Below are 25,640 nucleotides of genomic sequence, written 5' to 3' on the forward strand. Positions count from 1 at the left end.
TTATGTGTGTCTCCCAGAAGCTGGTGTGCACAGACAGCTCTCTGAGCAGTTTGCCTCACTTCAGTTTTGCTCATCATCTTTTTATTTTCTCTCGTCATGTGACATTAGTATGGTAAACCCTGTTCCTTCAAACAGGAGTTCTTTTCCTGTGTGCCTGGACAGCATCTAGATCACTTGGCAAATGAATATACAGTGCTAATAAAACCCAGCTCCAATATACTCTGACTTGAAGAGTAGTTGGGGATTGATGGGGATTGATTTTCCCAGTGCAGCCTTGTCAAAGACCACACTTAGTGTATAAATTTTCACTGGTCACTTAAGGATTGTTGCTGAGGAAGAGTTTTCTTGCCATGCAGCCCAAACCCTGCTTTAAACAGCCCCTTCTCCTCAGACCCCCTCAACTTCCAGGCAGTTAAATTAAGTAGGGAATTCTGGCATGGATGAGTTCAGTGCCTTCAAGGCATACCAGTGAGGTTACCAGGGGCCACTTCTGTGCAATTTATTTTTGCTGCTTTTTTTTAGAGTGGTATTAACTGTAATAACTGACAAACTCAAGGAGGGAAGTGTGTACATTGTTGTGATATAGGAACATTTTTTTTTTTCCCAGAGAAATTCCGGTCTATCACACGAGCCTGTAAATATGTATTTACAATTTTAAAAGCACGTCTTTATGTCCCTGGTTGTAAATGCTCCGTTTTTAAATGTTTTTATAACATGTGTGACTCAACCAAGAGACCACAGCACACAGATTTATATTGTTCTGGTCTGTTTGAAGGGTCCATTCCAGTCTGAGCTGTGGCAGAAAAATATCCACCAAGAAACAACCCAGGGTTGCACCAGATTTTATCATTTTTCCTCAAATAACAAACACAGGTTTTTCTGGGAGGGTGGGGGAGTTGATTTTTCTTGCAGAAAAAAAAGAATCAGTTCAAAATGGTGTCGTTTCTCTGGACCAATGAGGATATTTCATTCACAGTGAATTCAGGAAAAATATGCCATTTTTTTCTCCCAAGGTAGAATTTCACAGTTTTGCAGCAAATTTTTAACCTCCCCCGTGCCTGCTGATGAAACGTGAAATTTTGCCCTTGTCTAAAATCACAAGTTCTTGTGAAAATCCGAGGAGAGGGTGGGGTAAAAGCTCAGGTTTTGCATGTAGGAATTTGCAAGGACGACACTGGCAGCTCTGCAGTGCTCTCATGACAGTGCTGACACTGAGAAGTTTATTAAAAATGAACTGTGTGGAGATGTGGAAGGACCTGGTTGGTGTTTGGGTTCTGAACGTTGCTCTGAAAGACTGAAAGCTCTGTTGTCTGTCTGCCATGTGAAGAAAAAGAACAACAATAAATTAACGTGGCAAACTGCATCATGGGAGTATTTATTGTTATTTCAGCCCAGGAGGTCTTAAAAATAGAGCTTGAGTGTGTTCTAGGCTGAAACAGTGGGTTTGGGGGTTCTGTGGTGGGGGGCAGGAGAGGAGGAAGGAGGTGGGGATGTCACCATGGTCTGTCAGGCTCCATCCATGCCAACAGGGATTCCTGAGCTCTCCTGGCAGCTCCACACCAGGTCTGCACACTTGGGTGAGCATCACACGAATCCTGGGTAGTCTGGGCTCTCCATTCAGAGCCAAACCTCTTGTGGAGCTGTTGCAACACTGTGGGAGCAACACATCACCCCGAATGTCAAGGGTTGCTCTCATCCATTGGAAGGTAAATGTTTGGGCAGGGCTTGAAGTGGGAGGGTTGTTTTCCTTCCTAGAAATAGTCCCTGTTTCAGACATCGTGTTCAAAACAGCACATGGAGGAATTTTATGCTTTCTTCAGGGATATGGGATTTGTCACTTCTCATAGAATCCCAGAATGGTTTGGGTTGGAAAGACCTTAAAGCCCATCCAGTCCCACCCCCTGCCATGGGCAGGGACACCTTCCACTATCCCAGGTTGCTCCAAGCCCCATCCAACCTGGCCTTGGACACTCCCAGGGATCCAGGGGCAACCACAGCTTCTCTGGGCAACCTGTGCCAGGGCCTCTCCACCCTCACTGTAAAAAACTTTAAATTTACTCTAAATGGACTCTCCTTCAGTTTAAAACCCTGTAAGGAAATCCCTGAGGGTGACGGGCAGCCATCATCACAAGTGCATAAATCCAGCCACATTCCTTAAAACCAACAGCAGACAGAACAAACAGGTTTGGAACAGCTCAATTATAGGCATTAAGATTGATCTCACATAGGCTAAAAATGGCTCTTTTGCCCAGGAAAACCTGAAGGTTCCTTAGGCATTACAAATCTGACGTGTGAGGGAAAAAACACTGTTGTCATTGTCACAAGTCAGTGCCTGCAGCAGCTTAACAGGCTCCTCCTGCAGTGTCACAGCCTGTTTGGCTTCACTGCCATCCAGCTTCAGGTGAGTTCTGAGGGATGGGACTGTGCTGAACTGTCACTCTGTCCCTGCCTGAGAACCCTCTGAAATATTCTTTAAATAGCTCCGTGCCTTCATTCATCTGTCTGCGCTGTCACATGAAGCTGCACTAATTACTCCTTTTTATCAGAGCTGTGGCTTTTTTGGGACAAGACTGCATTCAAAAGCAGGTGAGGAGGAACACTCTCTCATGATGAAGCCACTGCCTTGGTGCTGTTCAGCTCCGTGTGCCACTGCTGGCAGCTGCCAGGAGGCAGAAGGGTGCAGGCAACACGACTGCTGGTGGCAGGATCCCCTCCCAAAATCCCAGTTAGGAAACCCAGTGGGCTATTTCAGTCTTTGATGCCAGTGCTAATTGTAAATACTCTTTCAGGGCTGTAGGACACACAGAGGATTGTTTATGCTCAGGAGAAAACTGGACACGGAGGGCATGAGCACATCACACCTGAGCTCCCCCGTGAGGCACAGCCGGGGAAGAAAATAGCACCAGAGCTGCTGAGCAACATTTCCCTGGGTTCTGTTCCCATTTCCCTGGGAGCAGTGGAGCCTTTGAGCCTTTCCCTGGGGGTGTCTGGCTCACATGGAGCCAAGGTCACTGCTCAGAGGCTGTGGGTCCCCTTGGGGCGGTGACCCCGCAGATGCTCCCCCAGGGCCCCGAGGGCTGGCACGGGCAGTGCTGAGCCTCCTCAGCAGGGCAGGGATGAGCTCCCTGGAAGCTGAGAGCACAGCACAGCACAGAACAGCACAGCACCTTGTGGCCCAGCAACCTGAACAATCCTGGCTCATTCCCAGGGAGGCAGAGCAGGGGCCACCTGGGGCTCCGGGGCAGGGGGAGCTCAGCCCGTGCCTCACTTGGTTCATGTCTTCCTTTGCAGCTGCCTTGGAAGAAGGGAAGGCAGTTGTTAGAGATTAGACAGCTCTGGAAATATTTCATATATCTCCAGATATGAAGTACTAATGCAAATATCTCCCACCCACCCCCTTTTTGTACTGCTCTGCTAAGTTCTGGGTCACCTTGCCTCCAGCTGCTTGGTTTCCATTCTGTTAATTTTTTTGGCCCTTGCTGTGCCGGTGTCAGTGGCTGCACAGGGAGCTGTGAGAGGGTGTGAACTCCAGGCTCATCCCCTCCTCACCTAAAGTCAACTTCTCTGGGCCTCTCCACCCCTCCAGCTGAAGCCCCGGGCTTCAGACTTCTGTGGGGACCAACATCACACCAGAAAATGTGGGCTATAAAACATGGTGTTTATTATTAAACTCCCATCCTGTCATCTGCACAATATGTTTCCTTTATATATTGAATTTTCCTACAGCTGGAGTTTTTAACTGACAGACTCCCTGAATTTCATTCGTGGGTTCCTCTATCATGTACAGTGGTTCAGGCTTACCTGGGGTGCATTGATTCAGGAATGCTCTTCATTTAACCTTGAGAAGTGAAATATCCAGATTATTTCCTGTAGTACTGTCTGTAACTGAGTTCAGCTTGTATTTGTGCCCAGCACTGACTGATTAGAGTCCTTTCAGAGTTGTTATTTCTGTTCTACGAGGATATTTATACATTAATTAAGCCATACTTCAGCCTTACTTTTGATAAACCACCCAAAATATCCTCTGAGTCCTTTAGAGTAGGATTTTTTTCTCTCTGCATGACTTAGGTCATTTTCTTCTGTGCCTTTCAGACTTTTTTTTTCAGGAAGAATAAAACTCAACCAAACAAAATTCTCTTTCAGCCAAGAGCTGATGGAGATGTAATCTGAAAGAAGGCAGAAATATGTTTAATTGCTGCCTGTGATGCCAAACCTTAAGTGCATTGCTTCAAAGTGAGTCCTGCAAAACTCCATTTGCCTTGCAAGGCACAGGCAGCAGAAGGGCAGGAGCATTCCAGAGCTGATCTCAGTGGTGTTGTCTGCTGGGGAATAATCCCATCCATACACCCCCTGGATCCAGCCCGTGGTTCTGCCAGCCCTCCCTGAGACAGTGCTGTGCTGGAAGCAAATGCAAGAATCCTTATGTGCTATTTTTTTTATTTTCCAGAGTCTCTGCCTTGTACCAGTGAAACTCTGACTTCTGACACACAACAAATGAGTTCTCCCTCGTTACCACTGGGAGCTGCTGACATCTCATTAGGGACAATATCTGAGTGTTCTTTCCTCAGCCCTTCCCCATTCCTGAATCCTTTGCTACCAAGAACATTGTTGTGAATAACCCCATTTCTTGCCCAGGATATTTCTGGAGCAGTGAAGTCCCACTCTAATGAACTGCCTGTTCTGTTGATGTAATGAGTTTAGCTGAGTTTCTTCTCTCCCTTTCAGACATTTTCCTGTGGCATATTGTTGTCTGTTCAGTGGGATAATTGGATATGGAAGAGAAGCAGATCTCCACTGAGCTGGTGCTTTCCAAGGCTCTTCTGTCCCGATGTGAACTGCTCCTATGCTGCTGCCAGCGTGGGCTGGGGGTGCCCAGGGCCCCTCCTTTTCCATTTTGGAAAAATTAGCTTTGGAAATTGCAATTTGGAAAAATTATCAGGTTATCTGTTCTATTAGTAGTTATTTTCTGTGCAGGGTGCAGCTGATGGAGCTCACCATGGAACCTGCAGGACGTGGGGGACCTTAAGGAACCTTGCACAGGTTAAATAAACCTCGGCTTGTTGTGGCAAACACAGAAGCCCAGAGGAGGAAATGTGGCATTGGATCCTGGGTGGGACTGGGCACAGCAACACAGGTGCCAGCTTGTGAGTAAAATCCAGCTGAGCTGCAGAGAAGTATGTGGAAAATATCATTTCTGTACCTCACAGAGGGTCATTTCTTAGGAGCAAAATATACTGGGCTGAACCAGAGCATCCCTTGTCCTGTGCCCAGAGCAGAGGTAAGGCCTCGGTGTGTCTGCACTGCTGATCTGCTCCCAGTGCCACTGGGAGAGAAGGCAATGGATGCTGAGCAGGCGCAGCCCCCAGAGCAGCCCAAACAGAAGGGCCTGTTTTCTGGCTCTCTGGTTTTCAGGGCCATGGGCTGAGCTGATCTGATGGCAGCAGCCTGTGCACAGGGCTGTCAAGTGAGTTGTGTTGTGTAAGCACTGCCCCACATAGAGCACAGACCCTGAGGGCAGCAGAGGTGGTGGCAGCACTGCTGCTCCTCTGGACATCAAACAGGCTTGAACATTTCCTTGCTTTGTTCCCTCTCTGGGAAGTTCTCTTATCCCCAGTGTGCCCATCCCTCCAGTGACAGGGTCCCGAGCACCTGCAGAATAAAGGTTTTATAAGGTTATTGAGTTGTTTTGCTTTTCAAGAACCTCCAGTGTGTTCTCCTAATGCACATTAGAACTGGGGAGGAGGAAAACATATCTGTGAGTTGGTCTGCAAAGCTAAAACTGCTGAAGTCTTGAAGTTGGAAAAGTTTTGCTAAGAAAAAAGGGGAAAGGGACTTTCAAGTAATCTCTTGCATAATTACTTCCCCTTTTTTTTTAGTTATGGTTTAATATTTCAGAGCTCGATGCAGCTCTGGTGGATTTTGCAGACAAGTTGCCAAACAGCTCTGGGACAAGGTGAGAGAGAATAACAGGCAAAGAGTTGGGAAGGAAAAAAACAGCCCCAGGAATGAATATCTGAATGTTGAAGACATGTGGACCAAATGGCCCAATTTTTGCTTTCCTCCATATGAAGAACCAGAAGGTCAAGTTGAATCTCTTTGTTGTTGTGAGGACAGAAATTGTTCCTTGTGTCTTTAGCAAAATAAACCTGCAAAGTAGTCTCTGGGTTGTTTGTTTGGACTCTTCCATAGCAAATCTGAGCCTAAAACCATTTAAATCATAGAATAGTTTGGGTTAGAAGGGACTTTTAAAGGGCATCGAGTCTAACCCCCTGCCATGAGCAGGGACATCTTCAACTCGATCGGATTGCTCAGAGCCCTGTCCAGCCTGACCTTGGATGTTTACAGGGATGGAGCAGCCACAGCTTCTCTGGGCAACTGCGCCAGAGCCTCCCCACCCCCGCTGTAAAATTGTCCTTCCTTAAACTGTGTAATACCTGGGGACAGATACAATAAAATGACCGAGCTGGGAATTTCTGGGCAGCGCCCCAGCCCCGGGAGCTGTGCTGCGGCACAGACCGGGAGACGTGACTTCAATTCCCGCTGCTCAGAATTCCCCAGGTGTCCCTGGGCAGTGAATCCTCCTCTCTCTGTGCCTCCTCTGGCTGCAGGGGGCCCGAGATCCCCGCTCTGCCTCCTCTGGCTGCAGGGGGGCTGAGATCCCCGCTCTGCCTCCCCCGGCACTGGGGGGACCCGCAGCTGCCTCTCATTCTCTGCCCCGGCCTTTCTGCTGCTCTAATCCGACCGTCTCTACTTTCCACCCGGGGCACGGTGTGTTTTCCTGGCCGTGAGGTAACAGCCTTCATTCCCAGCAGACTTCCCAAAAAAAAAAGCTCCGATGACTCACGGAGGACAAATTCATGCGGAGCTCCCGGAGCGAGCATCCCTTGCATTGGCAGAGGGAGTTTTTAAAGTGAGGATGAATCAGCGGTGTCAGACTTTGCTGGGAGTTAACTCTTGGTCCCTCTTCCCTGCAAACAAACCTGGAATTTTTTTTTTTTACACTGAATGAATTCCAGCCAGGCGTCCCTGCGGGATGCAGAGCCGTGGGCTCCGCGGTCGGGTTTGGGTACCAGCCCTGGCGTCTTTCCACCTTTCCCTGGAGCATCCCGGCGGGCAGGGGGGCGGGAGAGGGTTAAGGCAGCCGGGAGGGGGTTAAGGCAGGCGATTCGCTGTTCCCTGCCTGAGTTAGCACTTCCAAGCGCCTCCAGGAGCGCTCCGGGAGCAGCCGCTGCATCCGGGCAGAGGGAGGAGGGACAGGCAGCCACTGCAGCAGGGCAGAGGATGTTATTTAACGTGGCTCCAGTCTCCTCCCCCTCGCCGGCTGGGCTGGGGGAAGGGGGGAGCGGGCTGTAGGGAAGGGATAAGCGGCGGGGGGGTGATGCCGGGAGCTGCCCGAGCCCCCCGAGCGGAGCCCGCCCGCCGCAGCCCCGGGGCCGCCGGTCCCAGAGGGGGCTGCGTCCCCTGGAAGCCTCCTGTGACCTCCTGAGGTGAAGCTCGGGCTCAAAGCCCCGGGAAGAGGCGGAGAAGGATCTCTGCGGTGCTCCGGCATCCCCGGGGCCCTCGGAGCGGGAGGGTTGGAAGAACGGAGGCTCCCGGCTCCAGCATCCCGCCGTGGGAAAACTCCCCTGTTCCCGCAGGGGATGTGCCCGGGCTCACGGACAAGCTGCTGCTGGGTTTAGACACCTCGGGAGGAGAAGAACCTCATGACTTTGCTCAAACCATGGGAGAAACCCTTGAAGGGGCCAATCCTCAGTGCCTGGTGCTAATTTGTGCCTGAAGCCACCAGACCTGCCCAGGACAAATAAGAACCACCTGGGAGACGCAGAGACACTTAATTTTCCCCAATGAAAATACTGATGACACTCAGCTGAAAACGCGTGCTGATCCTGCCCCTTGAAAAGAGGGAAAGGAGCATCCTGGGAGTTCTGGGAGAGGCACCATTGTCCCCTGGGGGTCTCCTCCTGCCCGCTGAGGATCTGTGGGGCACAGGAGCTTCTCAGAGCTGCTGGGCTCTGCTCCATGACTAACACAGAGGACGCTGAGAGAACTATGGACTCCCCTCCGGTGACCTCCAGCCCTGCACCAGGGCCTGTTACCTTCTCACAAGTTTTTGGGCAGCAGTGCCAGCTCATGGAAGCAGGTAAGAGAGGAATATGTACAGCTACCACCTTATAGCCCATCCCACCTCCTGGTTTGCAGTGTCCTTGGTGTCCTTTCCCTGTCCTGTTTCCCAAGTTCTTCCCTAAAACCCGGTGTTTTCCAAAGGGAAAACTGGACCCCTGTTGCATTTGCACACCTGCTTCAGCTTCCCATGAGATCACTCCAAAGCTTTGTGCCCAAATAGTCACAAACATGAGCAAGGGTTGGGATGATTGTGTGGTTTTTGGTTAATGTGGACTGGAACAAGCTGCTCTTTCCTTGACAGTGGAAGTTGCTGTTGTGTTTTGGTGTGAACCCAACACGTGTGGTGATTTTTCCATTTCAAAATCAGGGCACTCCAAGTGGAGGTTGATTTGCTGGTTTGGAGGGTGATGCTGCAGCACAGAGCATCTCCAGGTGTGTGGATCTCTGCTTTGGTGGTCAGGGCTGTGAAGGACAAAGTGTTTGTTGTTTTCCATTGCTTTCCCTGGTTGTGTTATTGTAGCACCTGGCAGCTCTGATCCTTTCCCCAGTTGTTTTCATACATTTAGAAGTCTCTACAGATGGGCCTGGTTGTCCCTTGTCTGTGCCTTCTGGCTGTTAAGCAGGTGGTGTGTAACATGACTAATCCCAAATTTTCCATGTTTGCCTCTTGCTTTCGTTAATTGTTCCTCACATTGATTGTTCCTGGTGCTCTGAAGTACCAGTCCATGAAATGCCCCAGAGCTTTGTGCTTTCACCCTACTTCATACCTGAGTTCCCAAGTCTAATACATTGGATAAGGGATTTTACAAGACTTGTTCTCCTTTTCCTCTCCCTGCTGACAGGCAGCTCTGAGGATGGATGTGTTTGTTTACTTGCTGTGGAGAGAGCCTGGCTTTCTGCAATGATGCCATAACAACACTTGCTATGAATTTTTAGAGCTTAGGGATTGTATGTTAGGCTTGTTTTACCCAGACATACTGGTACTTTAACACTGCTTGTGCTGGTGCAGATATCTTAGCACAAATATCCTCCCAAATGTCCCATCCTCTTTTTCTCTCCTCTTTTCTCTCTCTCCTCCCCAACCAATCCTGCAACAAATGATGTTTAGATTGTAAGTTTCTATTTCTGTGGTGAAATTCAAAATATCATGTTATCAGGGTTTCCTGCAGATCTTTTTGCAACTTCTGCTGTGCCTTTTGCAGTCCTTTCACAGGCTGAGCTGGGTGACTGTTAGCTGACAGTAAAGCAGTTAATCAAGCCTGAGTTCATGCAGCTGCCTCCAAGGTAATGTCAGGTAGATCTCCCAGAGGATTTGGTATTAAACTTTCCTATTCCATGTCCTGGGACCAGTCCTAAGGCCGTGGAGCCATTGTGTTGGATGTTAACTGAAGAGGAGATATTTGAGAAAGCCCCAGTCCTGGGTGAGCAATTTGTTTCCCAAATTAATGAGACCAACCAGGTGGAAAAAAACACAGGTGGTAATTTTAATTTGGTTTGCTTTTGCATGTCCTTTCTTAGAGGAAAATGCCAGAGAGGAAACCTGTGACTCCAGGGCTTTTGAATCCCACTGCAGTAACCCAAGCAGAAGATTTTTTTTTCCTTCTGGTGGATTGTATTAGTAGGATTTTCTAAGTGTTCTCTCAGGTGCAAGTTGTGTACAATGTAAGGATGCCTGCCATGGATGCCACTGATATCCCAAGGGATTTAAGCAGATTATATGTGTTTTCCATCCTCATGGCAATGGTAATTTATACTCAGCACACCTGAAAGCAGAACTGCAGCTGATATATTTGTGGCTATGTCTGTGGTCATAGGCCCTCGAGGTGTGGGCAGGAAGGATGCCATGAGGAAACAGGAATGGACTCATGTTTGGGACATCAAACTCTGGTTATTTAGTTGTGTCCTGTGTCACTGGACAAATGATGTTTGGGGTAGAGCCATAAAAGGGCTCCATGTTGTGTAGGGTTGTGCAAATGCCTTTACAAACCATAAAAGCAGATCTTGCCCCTGTGATTCTCTCCAGTGACAATCCCTGAGGAGTCAGTTCTGACCCAAACAGCCCAAATCTCACAGAAAACACTTGCAGACACCCAGTGCCACATCACTGGCATTTGGGCTTCTTAATAACCCTGTGATGTGCTTGGATGATAAAGGTGTTGGCCTTAATTAAATGTCAGATGATGTGCCTGGAGAATTGCTGAGCTCCAGATAGATCACAGGCTCGACAGCACCTTTGATGCACCACCTGGAATGAGCTCATGGGTTTTTTAGCTTCTGCCTTTGGTATAAGGACTCTTCTCCTCCAGATCCCCTGTGAGAAGAGCTGGGCTCTGCTGGCAGAATGTCCCTTGGGGGGTTTGTGGCATTCTCTGTTCTGGGTGGAGAAGAGCAGAGGGTGTGTGACACCCCCTTGCAAAGTCTCCCTTTCTCCCAGTGCTGCTCTTCAGTAACTTGCTCTGCAAACCAAAAGCTGAATGTTGGAAAGTTAACCTTCCTCCTCCTGACTGCACCTCGTCCCCCATCCATGGAAACTTGGGAAGTTCTTCTGTGCAGCTGATTCTGCACAAGTGGCTGATTATTCCAGCACAGCCTGTGGAGATTTGCATAATCACAGTATCAGTCTGATGATTGTGTTTTCACATGGCAGCCCTGCCCCAGAGCTGCTTTGCCCTTTGCACAAGTACTTGCTCTTTGTTTACCCTCTGGAGCACCGTTTGCTGGCACAGCACATGGGATGCTCCTTGGAAAGTTAAATTTCTATCTTCCCATCCTGTTACACTGCCCCTTATCTCACCAATTTACTGCACCTCAATAACTCTGTTTGCTGGGATGTGTTCCCTGTGGTTATCTGGGTGTTTATTTGCCACGAGCACAGGGAATAGTGCTCCCTGCTTTGGGAATTCACTGACAAAATTCCAGCTTCCCAAGGCAGTAAATCCTTGCTGTTGCAGGCATTAAATGTGGCTGATGCCTGAAAGATCTGTCATTGTCACCTGGGGACATGGTCACATTTAGAGGGAGTTTGATTTCCAAAGAGGGGCTGTAATTCCTGCCTGGGGTGGGTCAGGGAACAAGGTTTCTGTTTTGTTGGCAAACCATGTAGGTTGGTTGGGGTTTTGCCTTGTCCAGCCTGACTACAGGGCTGGTGATTTCCAAAAGCAGGAATTGGGAATTAGGTTGGATTCATAGCCCTGTCCTAAATCTTCCTGATCCTGGGAGAAATTCCCCTTTGCCAGGCAATGCTGGAGGATCTTTCCTGCTTGAAGCACAAATTTGAATCTGGCACAGGTACATGATATAAATTTTACTAGTACCAAAATGAAAGGCCCTAATTTTTAACTGTAGAAGAAAAAGAAAAAGGTCTGAAAGATTTATGATTGGCACGACCAAACATAAAAATGAGGGTGACTGAGAATTTGAAGGGTATTTCCCCTCTGTTCTCCCATGAAATATTGAATATGTGAAATGAGACCTGATCTCAAGGAGAGCTGAGGGCTTTCTGGAAGAATTAGGCTTAGCAGAGAAACCATTTATTTTATACATGGGCAGATTCCAAGCAATTTGTTTGGTATAATGCAGTTTTCTGGATTCACCATCATGCATTATTCTCTGACTCACTGCTCCATTAGATTAATTGTCATTTTCCATCAATTTCTTGGCTCACAGACACTGCTGATTTTTTTTTAGGCTCCCAATATTTTTTCTTTATGTCTTGCCAGTTAATTTTCCTTTGGTTATGAAATAAGGACCTCGATTGAAGATGTGACCAGAACGAGCAAGAAAGCAATTTGAAAATCATCCAGACCCTGAGATTTTGCAGTGAATCTTTTCCATATTATCTTTCCATTACATATCCATCATCCAGCACTTGCAGTCTGTGTCCCACTCTGATGGATGCTCCCCAAGTGGATGTGAGTTTGGTTTGACTCCCAAGCTGAGTTGAGCAGTGCCACCAGGCACTGGGGGAGATGTCACAGAGTCCAAGAAGAGTTTGGGTTGGAAAAGACCTTAAATCTCATCCAGTTCCACTCCCTGCCATAGGCAGGGACACTTCCACTATCCCAGGCTGCTCCAAGCCCTGTCCAACCTGGTCTTGAACACTTCCAGGGGTGGTTCCCATCAGATCCTTGCTGCTCCTGGGTTTCCTGTAGTACAGCATTCAGAGCTCAGGCTCCAGCTCTGAGAGCATCTGATTAAACCTTTAGTGACAGCTTTTCTTTCCTCCCATGGACAACAAGACAAAACAGCATAAAATCTGCTTGGATCTGTTGGTCTGAGACCACACAGAATCCGGGCTGGGAATGTGTTCCCTGGTACTTAGTGCATCAGGTTTCCTGTGTGCATTAGTCAGTAATAAATCTTTCATGGTGACAAGCTGTTTATTTTCTCTCCCAGGAGAAGGAGGGGGGTGTGGATGTTTTCAAATATGATTCAACAGCCTGGGTTAATTACTGTGCCTGGGGTTAGGTTCCCTGGTTTTGGGAAAGCAAGAGGCAGGAGCAGGTATCAGGTGGGTGGAGTGAGGTGGATTTGGTGATCCCCAAGGGCCTGGTCTGCCTGGGTGGGGGCACCAGTGGCATCCTGGGTGACATCAGTGACTTGTGATGCTCAGTCATGGAATGGTTTGGGTTGGAAGGGACCTTAAAGCTCATCTAATTCCCACCCCCTGCCATGGACAGGGACACCTTCCACTAGCCCAGGTTGCTCCAAGCCCTGTCCAACCTGGCCTTGGACACTTCCAGGGATCCAGGGGCAGCCACAGCTTCTCTGGGCAACCTGTGCCAGGGCCTCCCCACCCTCACAGGGAGGAATTTTTTCCATTTTAGGTATCCAATTTAGGTATCCAACCTAAGTTTCTTTCAGTGTGAACTCTCTCCTCCTTGTCCTGTCACTACAGTGCAGAAACCCGAGGGTGTTGTGCTGCTGGCCAGCCCTGCAGACACCTGGAAGAGAAAACTGCCTGCAGCATCACAGAATTGCTTGTTATTCTGTCGAGATTTCATGGGGTACAAATGTTGAGTTTTTACCTGTTACTAAACCTGCCTGCTCTGCCAGGTTTCTGTTCCCCAGGGTGGAGTTGTGCTCTGGGTTTACATGCTGGGGTTAGAACAGGCTTCAGCAGCTCGAAAACCACCACATAAATCTCTGTGCTCATCACTGTGGTGCTTGATAAGAATCTCTGCCAACTTTCCACGTAATACTGTCGTGCTAAATCACCTTGTGTGTGTTGGTGTAGAAAGGAGTGTCATTTTTGTCAAAACCAAATCCCTGTTTTTCCAAGATGATGAGGAACGTGTCAGAAACCAACTGCTCCAGCAGCCCCTGGAGTTTTGTGTTTTAGGTGAGAACTGGATAATCTGAGCCTCTCCAGCTCCAGCACTTGAATTAATGTCTTTTCCCTCTTCCCAGAAAAGCAAATAGTAAAAATGCTCCTTGACAGGTGATGTGCTCCTGCCTGAGCTGAATAGATTCAGGGGCCACACAAATGAAATGGGAAGATCACTAATATTTTTCTCTTCCACCCAGTGGAATAAGCTGCTATTAGGGATCAAAAGAAGTGACATTTATCTCCCTCTCTTCACTTCATTAGGTAGCCCTGTGCTCCCAGGAGGAAAAGAGTGGATGGAGTCCACTTGCTGTCTGTGCCTTTTATTGGTTTACAGTATTATCCTTTTAATCCCACAAATATTGGGCCATTGCTGCTTGCCCAGGGAGCTGCAGGTGACCCTGGGGCTGCACAGGGCTCTGAAGGGCAGAGGCACCACAGACAAGGTCTTGTTAATGCTCAAAAATATAAATGAGAAGTGGATGAAAGATCAATGAAGACACAATTTCAGTGGGCAAAGTGGGGGGTAAGAGACTGGAGGGTTCATTATCTGTGAGGGGATTTCCTGCTGTGGCTCATTTCAGACTGGAAAAGCCCATGGGAACTGGAATTGCAGTGCCTGGCTGGGACAGGGGGTCAGGGGTCTCTCACAGCAGGGATGAGATGTTTCTGATGGCCAGACAGTAGCTGGTGTCCTGAGGGGGATGGATTGTACCTGCTTGGGAGAGAGGAGAAAAACAGTATTTTCCAAAAATGGGGATGTAGGGAGTTTGGGTATTAAAGAGATGGTGAAAGCTGGACTTGGGCTGGAGCTGAATCCACATTTCCTTGGATACTCCCTGCAGTAGTACTCTGGATTTCTGTGGTCTGGTTGAACAGGCAGCACATTTGGGAGCTGAGGTGCCCAGAGCTGTGGGGTTGCATCCCACCCCCTCTGTGGCCAAGTAATTCCTCTGTCACTTCACCCCTTGTCCCATGTAGATGTGATTAATCTGCTTAAAACCAGCCCAGCCCCTGAGGGGAGAGCAGCAGTGACCATGGGCGCACCATCAGCTGTGAAATTCTGTCCATGTACCTAATCTATTTATATAATGCACAGCAGGAGGGGTTTATCCTTCAAACAACAATGAGAAGCTTTTCCCAAATGTTATGACTGTCATAAACCATCGAGTGTCTGACAAAAAAACCCCAAACCAACAACAGAAAACAGAAAGAAAATATTGAACGTATTTTTCTTGCATAAATTAAATACAAATTGTTCCCTGTCATCTCAACAGACTCGATTATTACACCAGCTGTATAAGAACCACTTGTGAGCTGATTTACTCCTGATTCAATTATAAGCAGTGTTCATCTGCCCTCCTGATGGACAAATTTGGTTTTGTCAATTAATGCCCCTGAATAGCAAAGTATATGGATGTAATAACTCCTTGCAATTGCAGCCCTCATGTTTTTATGACACCAAAATAATGAACTGAAAATGTGTGTATGATTGGATTTGCAGCTACAAACAGGAATTAGTTATTATTCTTCCTATGAAGATCTTGGAGGCAATTTTAATGGCCATGCATTAATAGAAAGGAAAAGGGGATGAAAGACATGAAGCAAAGCTTTTGCCTTTGCTCTGGCTTTATCCTGTTTTATGGTAGGTGGGGATTTTTGAGAATTGTGTAAATGGATATTTTTTCCTAAATTCTGATGTGAAATAATGAAGGTATTTTACTAGAACACATCCAGGCCATCAGCACTTTAACTGGGAGATCAGCTGTACGAGGCTCAGGTGTTATTGCCTTTGTGCTTTATTACCCTGGTTAATGCAATGGCTGCAGAGATGTGAGCCCTTCCAAAACTGAACATTCCTACAGAGCCACGATACAATACTCTCAAAATACCCATATGTTATCTTGGCTGGGAATGAAGTAATATATGAAATTTAAACCTGAGAAAACTGTGTCTGAATAGGGAAAATGTGTTTGATTCCATTAGTTTTGGGTATGAAAACGTAGCATCACCAAACCTCTGTGTAAAGAGAAAACAGGTTGGCAGAGAGAAAGGGATGTTTGGGGTTTTTTTCCTGCAGAAGAGAAAGATGATGCTGCAGTGTCCCAAGAGTTGTAGCAGATGGGTTGCAAATGAGGAATATTGCATTTTTGCAGTATTATCCTCTAATACCATAATTATCCCAAAAGCACCTATTTAAGGGCTCCCAGCACAGCAGCCAGAGCTGGTGACCTTGGAGCAAACTGCCCCCACTCTGGTTAATGGCACGACCTGTTCACCTCAGTGCTGCTCTGCCAGCTGGGCTGTGCTGCCTCTGGTGAGGAGAGCAAGTTCCAGGCAATTAAATTTATTTGTATTTCCACTATTCCTTTTTTTCCTGCTCACCCATTACTCGAGCAAGGCAGTTATGGTGTGTTATATTCTGTGTGCATGGCACTGACTGTCTTTGGTGAGGAGGCTGGAAGTGCTACCCTCAACCAAATGGTTAAAAAAAGTAAATAAGTTAAATTCCAGGGAATTCGGAGTGTGTCTGTCAAGGCTTGGCAAAACAAAAGGCATCTGATGCTGTGAGTTACAGCAAAAAGAAGTTTCATTCTCCCTGCAGCATCTTTCTGCCTGGATAAAAATAGTCTGTCCCTGGTTTGAGCTGCTCAGGTTCTCTTACAGAGGTGTTGTCTGTCATGAGCTTGATTTTGCAGACACCAAAAGAAGGGTACAATCTGCTTCAGTGGCTGCAGAACTCACCAGCTCAGCCTCAGGTTTGCCAGGAATATCCCTGAGGAATGCTGAGTGATGGGGCTGTGACTGCTGCAGGAAGGCTGGAAAGGGGCTTTTTGCAAAGACATGGAGTGACAGGACAAGGGGAATGGATTCACACTGAGAGAGGGGATATTGGGAAGAAATCCTTCCCTGGGAGGGTGGGGAGGCCCTGGCACAGGTTGCCCAGAGAAGCTGTGGCTGCCCCATCCCTGGGAGTGCCCAAGGCCAGGTTGGACAGGGCTTGGAGCAACCTGGGCTAGTGGAAGGTGTCCCTGCCCATGGCAGGGGGTGGGACAAGATGAGCTTTAAGTTCCCTTCCAACCCAAACCATTCTGGGATTCTGTGATTTCATGATCAGCAGCACTTGTGTGCTCAGCTGGGAGTGTATGGTAATTCCTACAGGCTTTAAATAAGGGTTTGATTCTTTCCTGGCTGCACTGGAAGCTTTGCAGGGCAGGTGGTGCAAAGGTACTTCAGTTCCCTTTAATGCATTAGAAATATTCAGAGTGACCTGGCTGTGGCATCATACAGCTCTGGGCACATTTATTTACTCTATTTATCCATATTTCCCAGCTGCTGGGAAGTCTGGGAAGACTCCAGTAATGAGTCAAACAACAGTTTAAATCAAGATGTCATTTTTATGATTGCAGTGGATTGGAGCTCCTTGCTCTGTTTTTCACCTGTGGACAGGTAATGATGGCAAAGGACTCTTAAAAAAACAGCTCTTTTAAAATTCTCACTAAATAATGCAGTCCCTCTGTAAGACACAGCTCTCCATCGACCTGCACCTGGCTGTGGCTGATACCCACGACCCGAATAATTCTGTTTTTCTGGAAAGGCTGGTGTTTCTGACATCAGTGGCCTTCCTGCTGTGGTGCTGACCCCCGGTGGCTGCTGCCTGGTGTTTCCTGCAGTGCCGTGGGAAAACAGCTCCTGCCTGGATCCTCATTCCCTATCAAGCACCTGTTTTAAAGTAAAAGAAGTTTAGGCAAAAAAATATAAGTCTGTTTCTTGATGTGTATTCTGAGACAGAGCACAAATATTCTCCAAGAAACTTAAAAACTTTTTTTTTTCTTCCCCCTTTTCTTCCACCACCCCTCTTTTTTTCCTTTTTCTTTCCTTTTTATGTATATATTCAGCTTGGGCAGCAGGTTTCCAGTGGCCCATTGCAGACCTGAGAGCAGTTTGTTTTTCACCAGCTTATCTATCAATTTGCTGTGTTTTTAAGATGCTGATCACACACTGACTTGAAAAACAGTGATCCATCATCCCAAATTCCTATGGATTTGAGTCAGGCTACTGGGATGGGCAGCCCCAGCTGAGCTGATTGCTTTAAAAAAGAAATAAGTAGGGAAAAGACGTTTTGAACTTGGATTTCTGAATGTCCTCTACAAATAGATGCGTTTTCTTCGTTGGAAGCTGAGATTTTCTTGTTCTCCCCCCCCTTAAGAATTAGGGGCTTAGTAAATAATGTAGAAAGTACAGCAAACACATCAAGTTACAAATAACAACTACCCAAATTTATAAGGTGGGATTTGTTTCCTGTGAACAGCAAAATGCTGCATTCGAAGATTAAAAAAAACTCAAAAAAACACAAAGCCTTTTATCTTTAAGGCAAACTGTAAATGAACTAGAAGGGTAATTTAACATTCATAGTTGGTTAAATGGCATTAACTCCTGTGAAGATTTATTATACATGGTTAAGAAGCCCAGAGAAGGCATTTCAGTTGTTAGATTTTTTTTTTTCTATGAAGTTCTTCATTTTATTTAAAATTTAATATTCCTTGGAATCAGAGATGGATGAAATTAGTGCCAACATTTCCATGGGGGTCTTCCTACCATTTAAATTCTTAATGTTCACTGTGTGGAAAAAAACCCAGGTCAACATAATCCCCAGCTTGGATGGCAAAAGACACACAAGAAAGTTTAAAATACAAATGAGCTTCTCAAGGATCCAACTGCCCGGATCTGATTGCATCTAATGCTAATTATGCTATTGATCTGGAGCATTTTACTGTATTCCAGCCATTAATCACATATTTAGGTTTATCCAAAGAAAACCCCAAACTCAGGCTGCAGCTGCTGCTTTTCCTGTGAGTAGAACAGGGATTTAGTTTGGATTTTTTTTTCTTTCCCCCCTCTTTTCTTCCAGCTTTTCTAACCCAGCTGGTCCCAGTTACCTGGGAATGCCCGGTGCTGTTTGACTGCACTCCAGGAATGTTCTGTTTTCCCTGTGGAGGGAGGGATTTTGTTATGTTAACTCTCACTGAGCAGGGTAATGTTCCACTTGAGGTTTGCTGCCTTCATTCTTCTTGATTGAATTAGGCAATCGTGGCTCAGACTGAGCTTTTTCCCCCCCCTCCTTTCCCTTGGGGAGGGCATTTAGTAATAAATTTAAAATGATTAATGGGGGAGTGGGGCCGTGATGGTTTCTTTTGAGAAAGGCTGAGTAGAAATCGTTGGGTTTTGATACCCCTGTGATCTGCAAGGGGAGTTATTGGTGTTTTGGCTGGGCTGTTTCTTTTTCTTTCTGCTGGGCCATGGCAAATGTGGGTTTGGCAGTCCCGGCACAGGGTTGGGGAGGATTTCCAGGGCTCCAGTCTGTTCGTCTGTAGGTTTTGCACATCTTCATAGACTGATATCCTAACGTGGCTCGTGCTGCTCTCGGTTCACTTTGCACCAAAAGCAGCTGATTTATAGAATTCCCGGGAACAGGCCAGGAGAGGGAGGCAGAGTACACTGCAAAGCTGAGCTCCCTTCCAGCCCGACTCATATCTGAGTTTATCAGTGTAAATTGTTCAAGGATGCACCAAACCCCCAGCCCAGAGCAGGGTGAGCACAGGGCTCCCTCCTCTCCTGTGTCCCCAGTCAGTTCTGGGCTTTTACTGGTCGCAAAATGCTTCCAGTCTGAGCTGTGCTGCTACTTCTCCCTCATTTGTGGGATCAAGTGAGGCTGTTCTGGGCTCAGGTTACCCCTGATCCCTCCATCTGATCATCCCTCCATCCCTCCAAATGGAGCTTTCAGCCCTTTGCTGGTAGCTCAGAACATCCTGAAGCTGGCTGGGGCCTGTCTGGCTGCAATCTAATCCCATGATTTGATAACTCTTTCAGATTAGCTAATCTGTACAGATTTAGGCTCATTTCGGGGTAATTGGGCTGATTTAATGTAATCTGATGATTACAAGCAGCAGCATTTGGTTTATCAAACGGGCCATATTTGATAGAAATCAAATTTGTCCTGAGAATTTGAGCCCAGGAAATGTTCAGTGGTGAGGATGATGTGCTGGTGATCTCACCTGCAGGGGGGGTGGGGAAAAGATAGAAAAGTTTCAAAATCAGAGCTTTTGCATCTCTGGCTTTTTCTGTTGTGAGAATTTTCTTTGTTTCATGAGTTGAAGCCTCTCAAAGTGAACACTGAAATCCAAAGAGAAAAATGAGTATTGTCTTAGCAGTAGCTGTTATCTGCCATTTTCCTGTAAAAAAGGCACTTCAAGGAAATAAAAAGTATTTGGGGAAACTGTAACTCTTACAAGAGTCACATCAAGGGCCTTTCATGCTTCTGGGGATCAGTCCAAATTCATCTGTGAGTTTTTCTGTCATTGTCCTCTGTGTAAAAGTTTCGTTTGATGCCCCAGACAACCTTGAAAATTCTTCTGGACTGCATCAATTTGATTTAATTCAGCTTCATATTAGAGGAGATGATCTCAAATCAGCCTGGAGCACCCACACTGTGCTTACTGCAGGATTTAGGATGGATGCCAGGACAGTGTGACCAAGGAAATGACAAAAGTCTTTGTGTCATGAGTAAATGCAAGGAAAATGAAATTCCTGCTTGGTGTTGCTTGCAGCTCCACGAGGGAACACAGAACCACCCAGGTCAGAACAACTCACCCCAAAAATAATTCTGGGAATGAAGCCTAGGGCAAGCTGCACACAGAATTTCCTGCCAGAGAAGCAGTTTTGGCTAAATAAAATTCCAGTGAACAATTACTCATAATTCAATGCTAAATCCTGTTGGAGAATTGCTCTTGCTAGCCCTTATATTATTAATTAGCTCAACTAACATGAGGGATTAATAAATATTGCAATGCTCTTGCTGAACAGTGATTTGTTTGTTGCCATTTTAAAACAGCATACCTGAGGAATGAAGGGTTTTTTCCTCATTTTTGGTAGGTAAAGAGACACTGTTTCACTTTGCAGACACCCTTGTGTGTTTGAGAGGAGCCCGTGGTGTCTGCTGGGTCTGGGCCAGAGAGGAACTGCACTGGACACCTAAAATACAGGACTCCTCCAATAGGTGTATTCCTTTAAATCCCAGAATGGTTTGGGTTGGAAGGGACCTTAAACTTTGTCGTGTCCCACCCCCTGCCATGGGCAGGGACACCTTCCACTAGCCCAGGTTGCTCCAAGCCCCGTCCAACCTGGCCTTGGGCACTTCCAGGGATGGGGCAACCACAGCTTCTCTGGGCAACCTGTGCCAGGGTCAAACCACCCTCACAGGGAAGATTCTCTTTACAATATCCATCTGTCCCTGCCCTCTGTCAGTGTGAATCCATTCCCCTTGTCCTGTCACTCCAGGCCCTTGCAGAACATCCCTCTCCAGCCCCCGTGGTGGGATCAGGGCAGGATCAGCCCTGAGAGCAAAGCAGAGCTGAGATCAGCTGGTGCTGCTTTGACCTGCTGAGTGTTTTTGCTGCACCTCAGACCGGGCTCACCTTCCTGCACCAACAGCCTGACAATCAATCACAACATTTCTTGTTAGGGAATAAACTCCATGTGCCATTTTCTGCTTGTTGGTATCTTTTTTTCCCCCCCCCTCTTTACAAGTCTAAGCCATTAATAGTCTAATGTATCACCTCGGTGATGATTTTAAATGGTGCAGTGTCACCACCCAGATGTCACCGAGCTCAGAGCAGCTGAAAGGTCAGTGTGATAAGGCACCACCTTCCAGGATCAGAGGTATCAAAGCTGCCAGTGGGGAGGGACCACAGCAGCTGTGAACCTGCCCTGGTGCCAGACTGCAGCAGAAATGAGGAAGGATTGGTGTTTATTGAGAACTCCTCTCGTTGCAGAGGTTTATCACCTCAAACCCATGGTTTCCCCGAGTTCTTGGGCGCTGAGGGGGTTGTTAGGCTGGGGAAGGGCTCTTTGCATTTCTTTACTGCATGGAAGGAAGGGTGTCCTCTGTGAGATCCTGCCCCTCAGGGTCTGTTTTCGTGTGTGTGGTGTGAAATATTTCTCAAGTATCACCTGGGGTCCGTTATTTCCTTTAATAAGCAGAAATAAGCCTGTGATGAGGAAGGAGTTGCCAGGGTTGTTGTATTTTGGTGGAGAGTAATGTGTTTGAAGAAGACTGTTTGCCTTATTTTCTGGGGCTGGTGTGGTTAATAAATGGATGAATATTTAAGTAAACTTATCCATAATTAACTCCACAGCCTGTGGGCATATGACCAGAATTGGACAGACCTCTTGTCAAGGCATATGTATTGGCCCTTGGAAGAAATCTCAATTCTTTATGGAAGAGCAAGTTTCTCTGAGCAAATATTAGCTGTTTCCTTGCTGAATTTACAATTAATTTAATAAATAGATTTTCTTTTGTTTGTATTTATTTTACAAATATCCTTTATTGTTTTACTGCTGGTGTCTCATCCTGCATGGCATGATTTATGTCTTTCTATCAAATGCCTGAAGCTTCACCGTGTTACTGTGTTATTCCCTATAGAAAATTGTATAAGGAGTTGTAAAACTTTTTGATGGAATTAAAGATGTAAGTTCATTGTGATTCAGGGCAAATGAAAGGCTACAGAAAATGAGGTGTTCTCCTAGCTGTAATTTTTTTTTTTTTTCAGCCTGGATATTTTATTTCTTCAGCTTTGCACCCAAATTTTTTCTTTAGCTTTTATCAGCTTATGTTATCATTCTTGTAAAAAAACCCTTGAATGGTTGTTGGATGAAGATAAGTGTTGTTGCAGGTGCATTTTGAGATTGAGGTATTGGGTAAGGATCTGGTCCCTGAAGGTCTCCTGGAAGTGTTTCAGCAGCTCTGGTTCCCCTTTGCTCTGTCCAGGAGCACTGAGCAGCAGGGTCGGTGGAGCATCTCCTCTGTTGTTATGGGAACACCAGCAGTGGGGTGCCAGGGAAGGCAGCAGAGATGGTGTTTGTTGAATGACATGTAAAATCAGGTTTTGCTCTTCTCCTCAGAGAAATTTCCACTGTTGCCTTTGCAGTGCTGCTCTGAATACAAGATGCTTGGGAACAGAGCAGGGTTTGGAGGTGTAACCTGTGCTGGTAACAAATGCACTTCATTTCCATGTGCTATTGCCATGCAACCATCTGAATGCTGTCATTTGGGATGTGCATCTCCATCCTTTCCTGCACTGTTACAATAACTCAGTCACAGCTTCTCAAGATGTGGGAAATTCCTGTTTACAGCTGCCCCAAAGATTGTGCAGCTCCGTGAATTATCAGGGGCTTCAGGTCCTGAGGTTCAGTACAGGGTCAGTGCTACACCACCCCTATTTCACACTGTACCGGGTGTTTAATACAAACCAACTTGCTTTTGGAGTGGCTTCTCCTCTTTGAAGAACGAATAAAAACCATGAGGTGAAATCTTGAGGGATTTTAGGGTGAGAACACGCAGACAAGGCGGCTCCAGCACAGCTGTGCTTTGAGCCATAAATATTCAGGGACCAGGGGGGAAATCTCCTCACCCATGGGTGGAGAGACTCCAGCCCAGCACATCCTGCTTTACCCAGCTCATCCAGCCCAGCAGATGCTGCCCATGCTTTCCCATGGTCGTGCATCCCAGGCTGGCACTGGAATATATGTGGTCATAAAACTTCCCGACCAGGCGTCTGAGTCTTGTAACTTTTGGAAGCTGTTTCACTACAAACTCATTTTCCTCTGTTTTGGGTGGAGAATATACAAGCTGTGTAGTTTAAAAGTTTATTTAAAAGGCTTTTCCCTGCTTTAAGACAAGGCATTTTGGAACCCGTTCAAGCATCGAGCTCCGAGCAGCAGCAAAGTATTTCATTCCATTACTTTTCGCTCCGTCTTTCTCCCTAAAAACGTCCAAGGCACACATAACATTAGAGCTGCTTGAATGCCTGACAGTAAAACTGCAGGAACTTCGGCGCTGCATCCCATTGGAAATTCAAATGGGGTTTCTGGGGGGAATCTGGATCCGCCTGTCAGGCAGGGCTGGGAGGAGGGGCCGATGTTCCGGGAGTTTGTGTAATCGTTTGGGTACATGATGTGCGGCACGGAGGGATCTAAACGGTGTAAAACCTCATGTTTTAAAGAACAGAGCCGGGAAAACCGAAGATGGTGTTTTTCCTTTCCCGAAAAAGGGGGAGTTGTCTCCGGTTCCCGGGTAATTCTCTGAAGTGCTGAGAATTCTAAACTCTCTCTGGTGCTCCTGGAAATGTCTCGCTGTGCCAAAGGCGCTCCAGGGGTAGCACCTGGATCTCCCCGGGTGAGGGAGAGGTGATGCTGAACCAGGGGTTTTATGCTTTTGTGTCCCCCCAAGACACACATTTTGCCTTCCAGATTTTTTAGGGGGGTTTAATTCACTAGATTATTTCACATAACTACAAAAAAAATTACTAAAGTACTATCCCTTCCATTTTTTCTCTTAAATATTATTATTTCATGGTTGTTATTATTCCATTCCTCACTCTCTTCTTTCCTCCTTTTACCTACAAGCTGCTGCTCATTAATACCAAATTTAAGCTGGGTAACACCACAGGGTCTTGCTGAATGAAAGAGAAAATCCGACCCCATATTTTCATCATTTTTAAGTATTACAGTAGGAAAAAGAAATGGAAATGTTACAAGCAAACAAGAAATGCAAATGTGTGTTTTGCCAGCTGATGAACCACAGAGAATTTCGTTATTTTGGATTTATTTTTTTTTTTATCTGACCCAAATGTTGATTTTTAATTTAGTTTGTCTTGCTAGTTCTGTGTATCATCAGTAGAAACATATTGGGCTCGATGACAGTCATAGCCTTGTAAAAGTCACTGTTTTTAAACAGAATGAGAATGGTCTGGAATAAAGCTGTGTTTTATTTTCCAATCAAAAATAAACACTCCTCAATCCAAGCTTCTCATCCTCCTTGAGAGACTTTACAAATGTCCTCATGCCTTGGATTTGGAAGGGAACAAATGAGGCACCAGGTAATAAAAATCAGCCATGTAGTGGTTTAGATAACTCGGTTTGTCCTTCCTCTTGTCAAAGACACAAATGCCCATTACTCTGCTCAAAACTCATCAGAAGAAATGCTCTTTATGTCCAGAAAAAAACTACTCCATATGATAATGTCATCACAAAAGACTGTCATCATCTGTTGATCATCCTCTCCAGATGCCCCAGTGATAGAATCATTATATAAAAAAGAAATAAGAATGTTACGACTCCTTGTTGCAAATCTGATTGACTTTTGTTTCTCTGGGAAGGTACAATATTCTCTGTGGTTTTATTTCCTTCCCTTCTCTAAGAGCACCTCATTTCAGGGGCTGTTTAGCCACTGAATTGCAGAGGAGCAGGTGTGTGAAGTCTGAAGAACATCTGTGTGACTGAGGCTGAAAACATTATGGCCATTATGGTGTAACAGGCAATAATGTCTTTGTGCTGAAACGTGGGGCACAGACCTGTGTGTGTGTGCCTGGGAAAACATCCCCCTTTCCTGCTCTCACAGCTGGGAATTGCAGTGCTGTGTGTTGGCTTCTTGGAGTGTGACTCACAAACCAACCTGGGCGAAGGGCACCTCCTTATTCCAGAGTGGGAAAGCTCTGACCAAGGTCTGATCTGATGAGTTTGCCAACAAAAGCTGGTTGTTTTTTTTTTTCCTGTTGGCTGTGCAGCTGTGGATAAGCGAGTTTGGACTCTCTTTAACTGGTGTGAGGGATAAAACAGGAGGGAAAAAAAAAATTTAAACCCTGTCCTTGTTTGAGAAGCTTTGAGCGTTCAGGCCTTTCTTTGTGATTTTAAAGTCAGAACAAGGTATTTCTGGGGTTTTAGCTTGGAAACTTAAGTTTATCTGAAGGCTGGGGAGAATATTCTGGAGAAAAAGAAACTCAGGGGGGACCTTCTTACTCTCTACAACTCCCTGACAGGAGGTTGTAGCCAGGTGGGATTTGGACTTTTCTCCCAGGTAACAAGAGGAAATGGCCTCAAGTTGTGCCAGAGCAGGTTTAGTTGGATTTGGGGAACATTTCTTCACTGAGAGGGGTGTCAGGCACTACAGTGGGCTGCCCAGGGAGGTGATGGACTCACCATGCCTGGAAGTGTTCAAAGAACATGTAGATGTGGTGCTCGGGGACAGGGTTTGGGGGTGGACCTGCCAGTGCTGGGTTAATGGTTGGGCTGGATGACCCTGGAGGTCTTTTCCAACCTAAATGGTTCTATGTGCAAAAGTGGCCATCCCAGT

At 46.5% G+C, this 25,640-nt stretch overlaps 1 protein-coding gene across 1 annotated transcript in view; it reads left to right on the top strand.

The window, feature by feature from the left end:
* The first annotated feature begins 7,201 nt into the window (after window positions 1–7,201).
* The window catches only part of LOC113954058 (putative uncharacterized protein C1orf196), a 53,375-nt gene continuing 34,936 nt past the window's right edge, over window positions 7,202–25,640 (top strand). The window contains exon 1 of the mRNA XM_027657937.1: window positions 7,202–8,140. Coding sequence (XP_027513738.1) covers window positions 8,020–8,140 — 121 coding nt within the window. The 5' untranslated portion in view covers window positions 7,202–8,019. The remainder of the gene's footprint in view (window positions 8,141–25,640) is intronic.

This window comes from Corapipo altera, unplaced genomic scaffold, assembly GCF_003945725.1.
Source record: "Corapipo altera isolate COAL_440 unplaced genomic scaffold, ASM394572v1 301, whole genome shotgun sequence".
Taxonomy (NCBI): Eukaryota; Metazoa; Chordata; class Aves; order Passeriformes; family Pipridae; genus Corapipo; species Corapipo altera.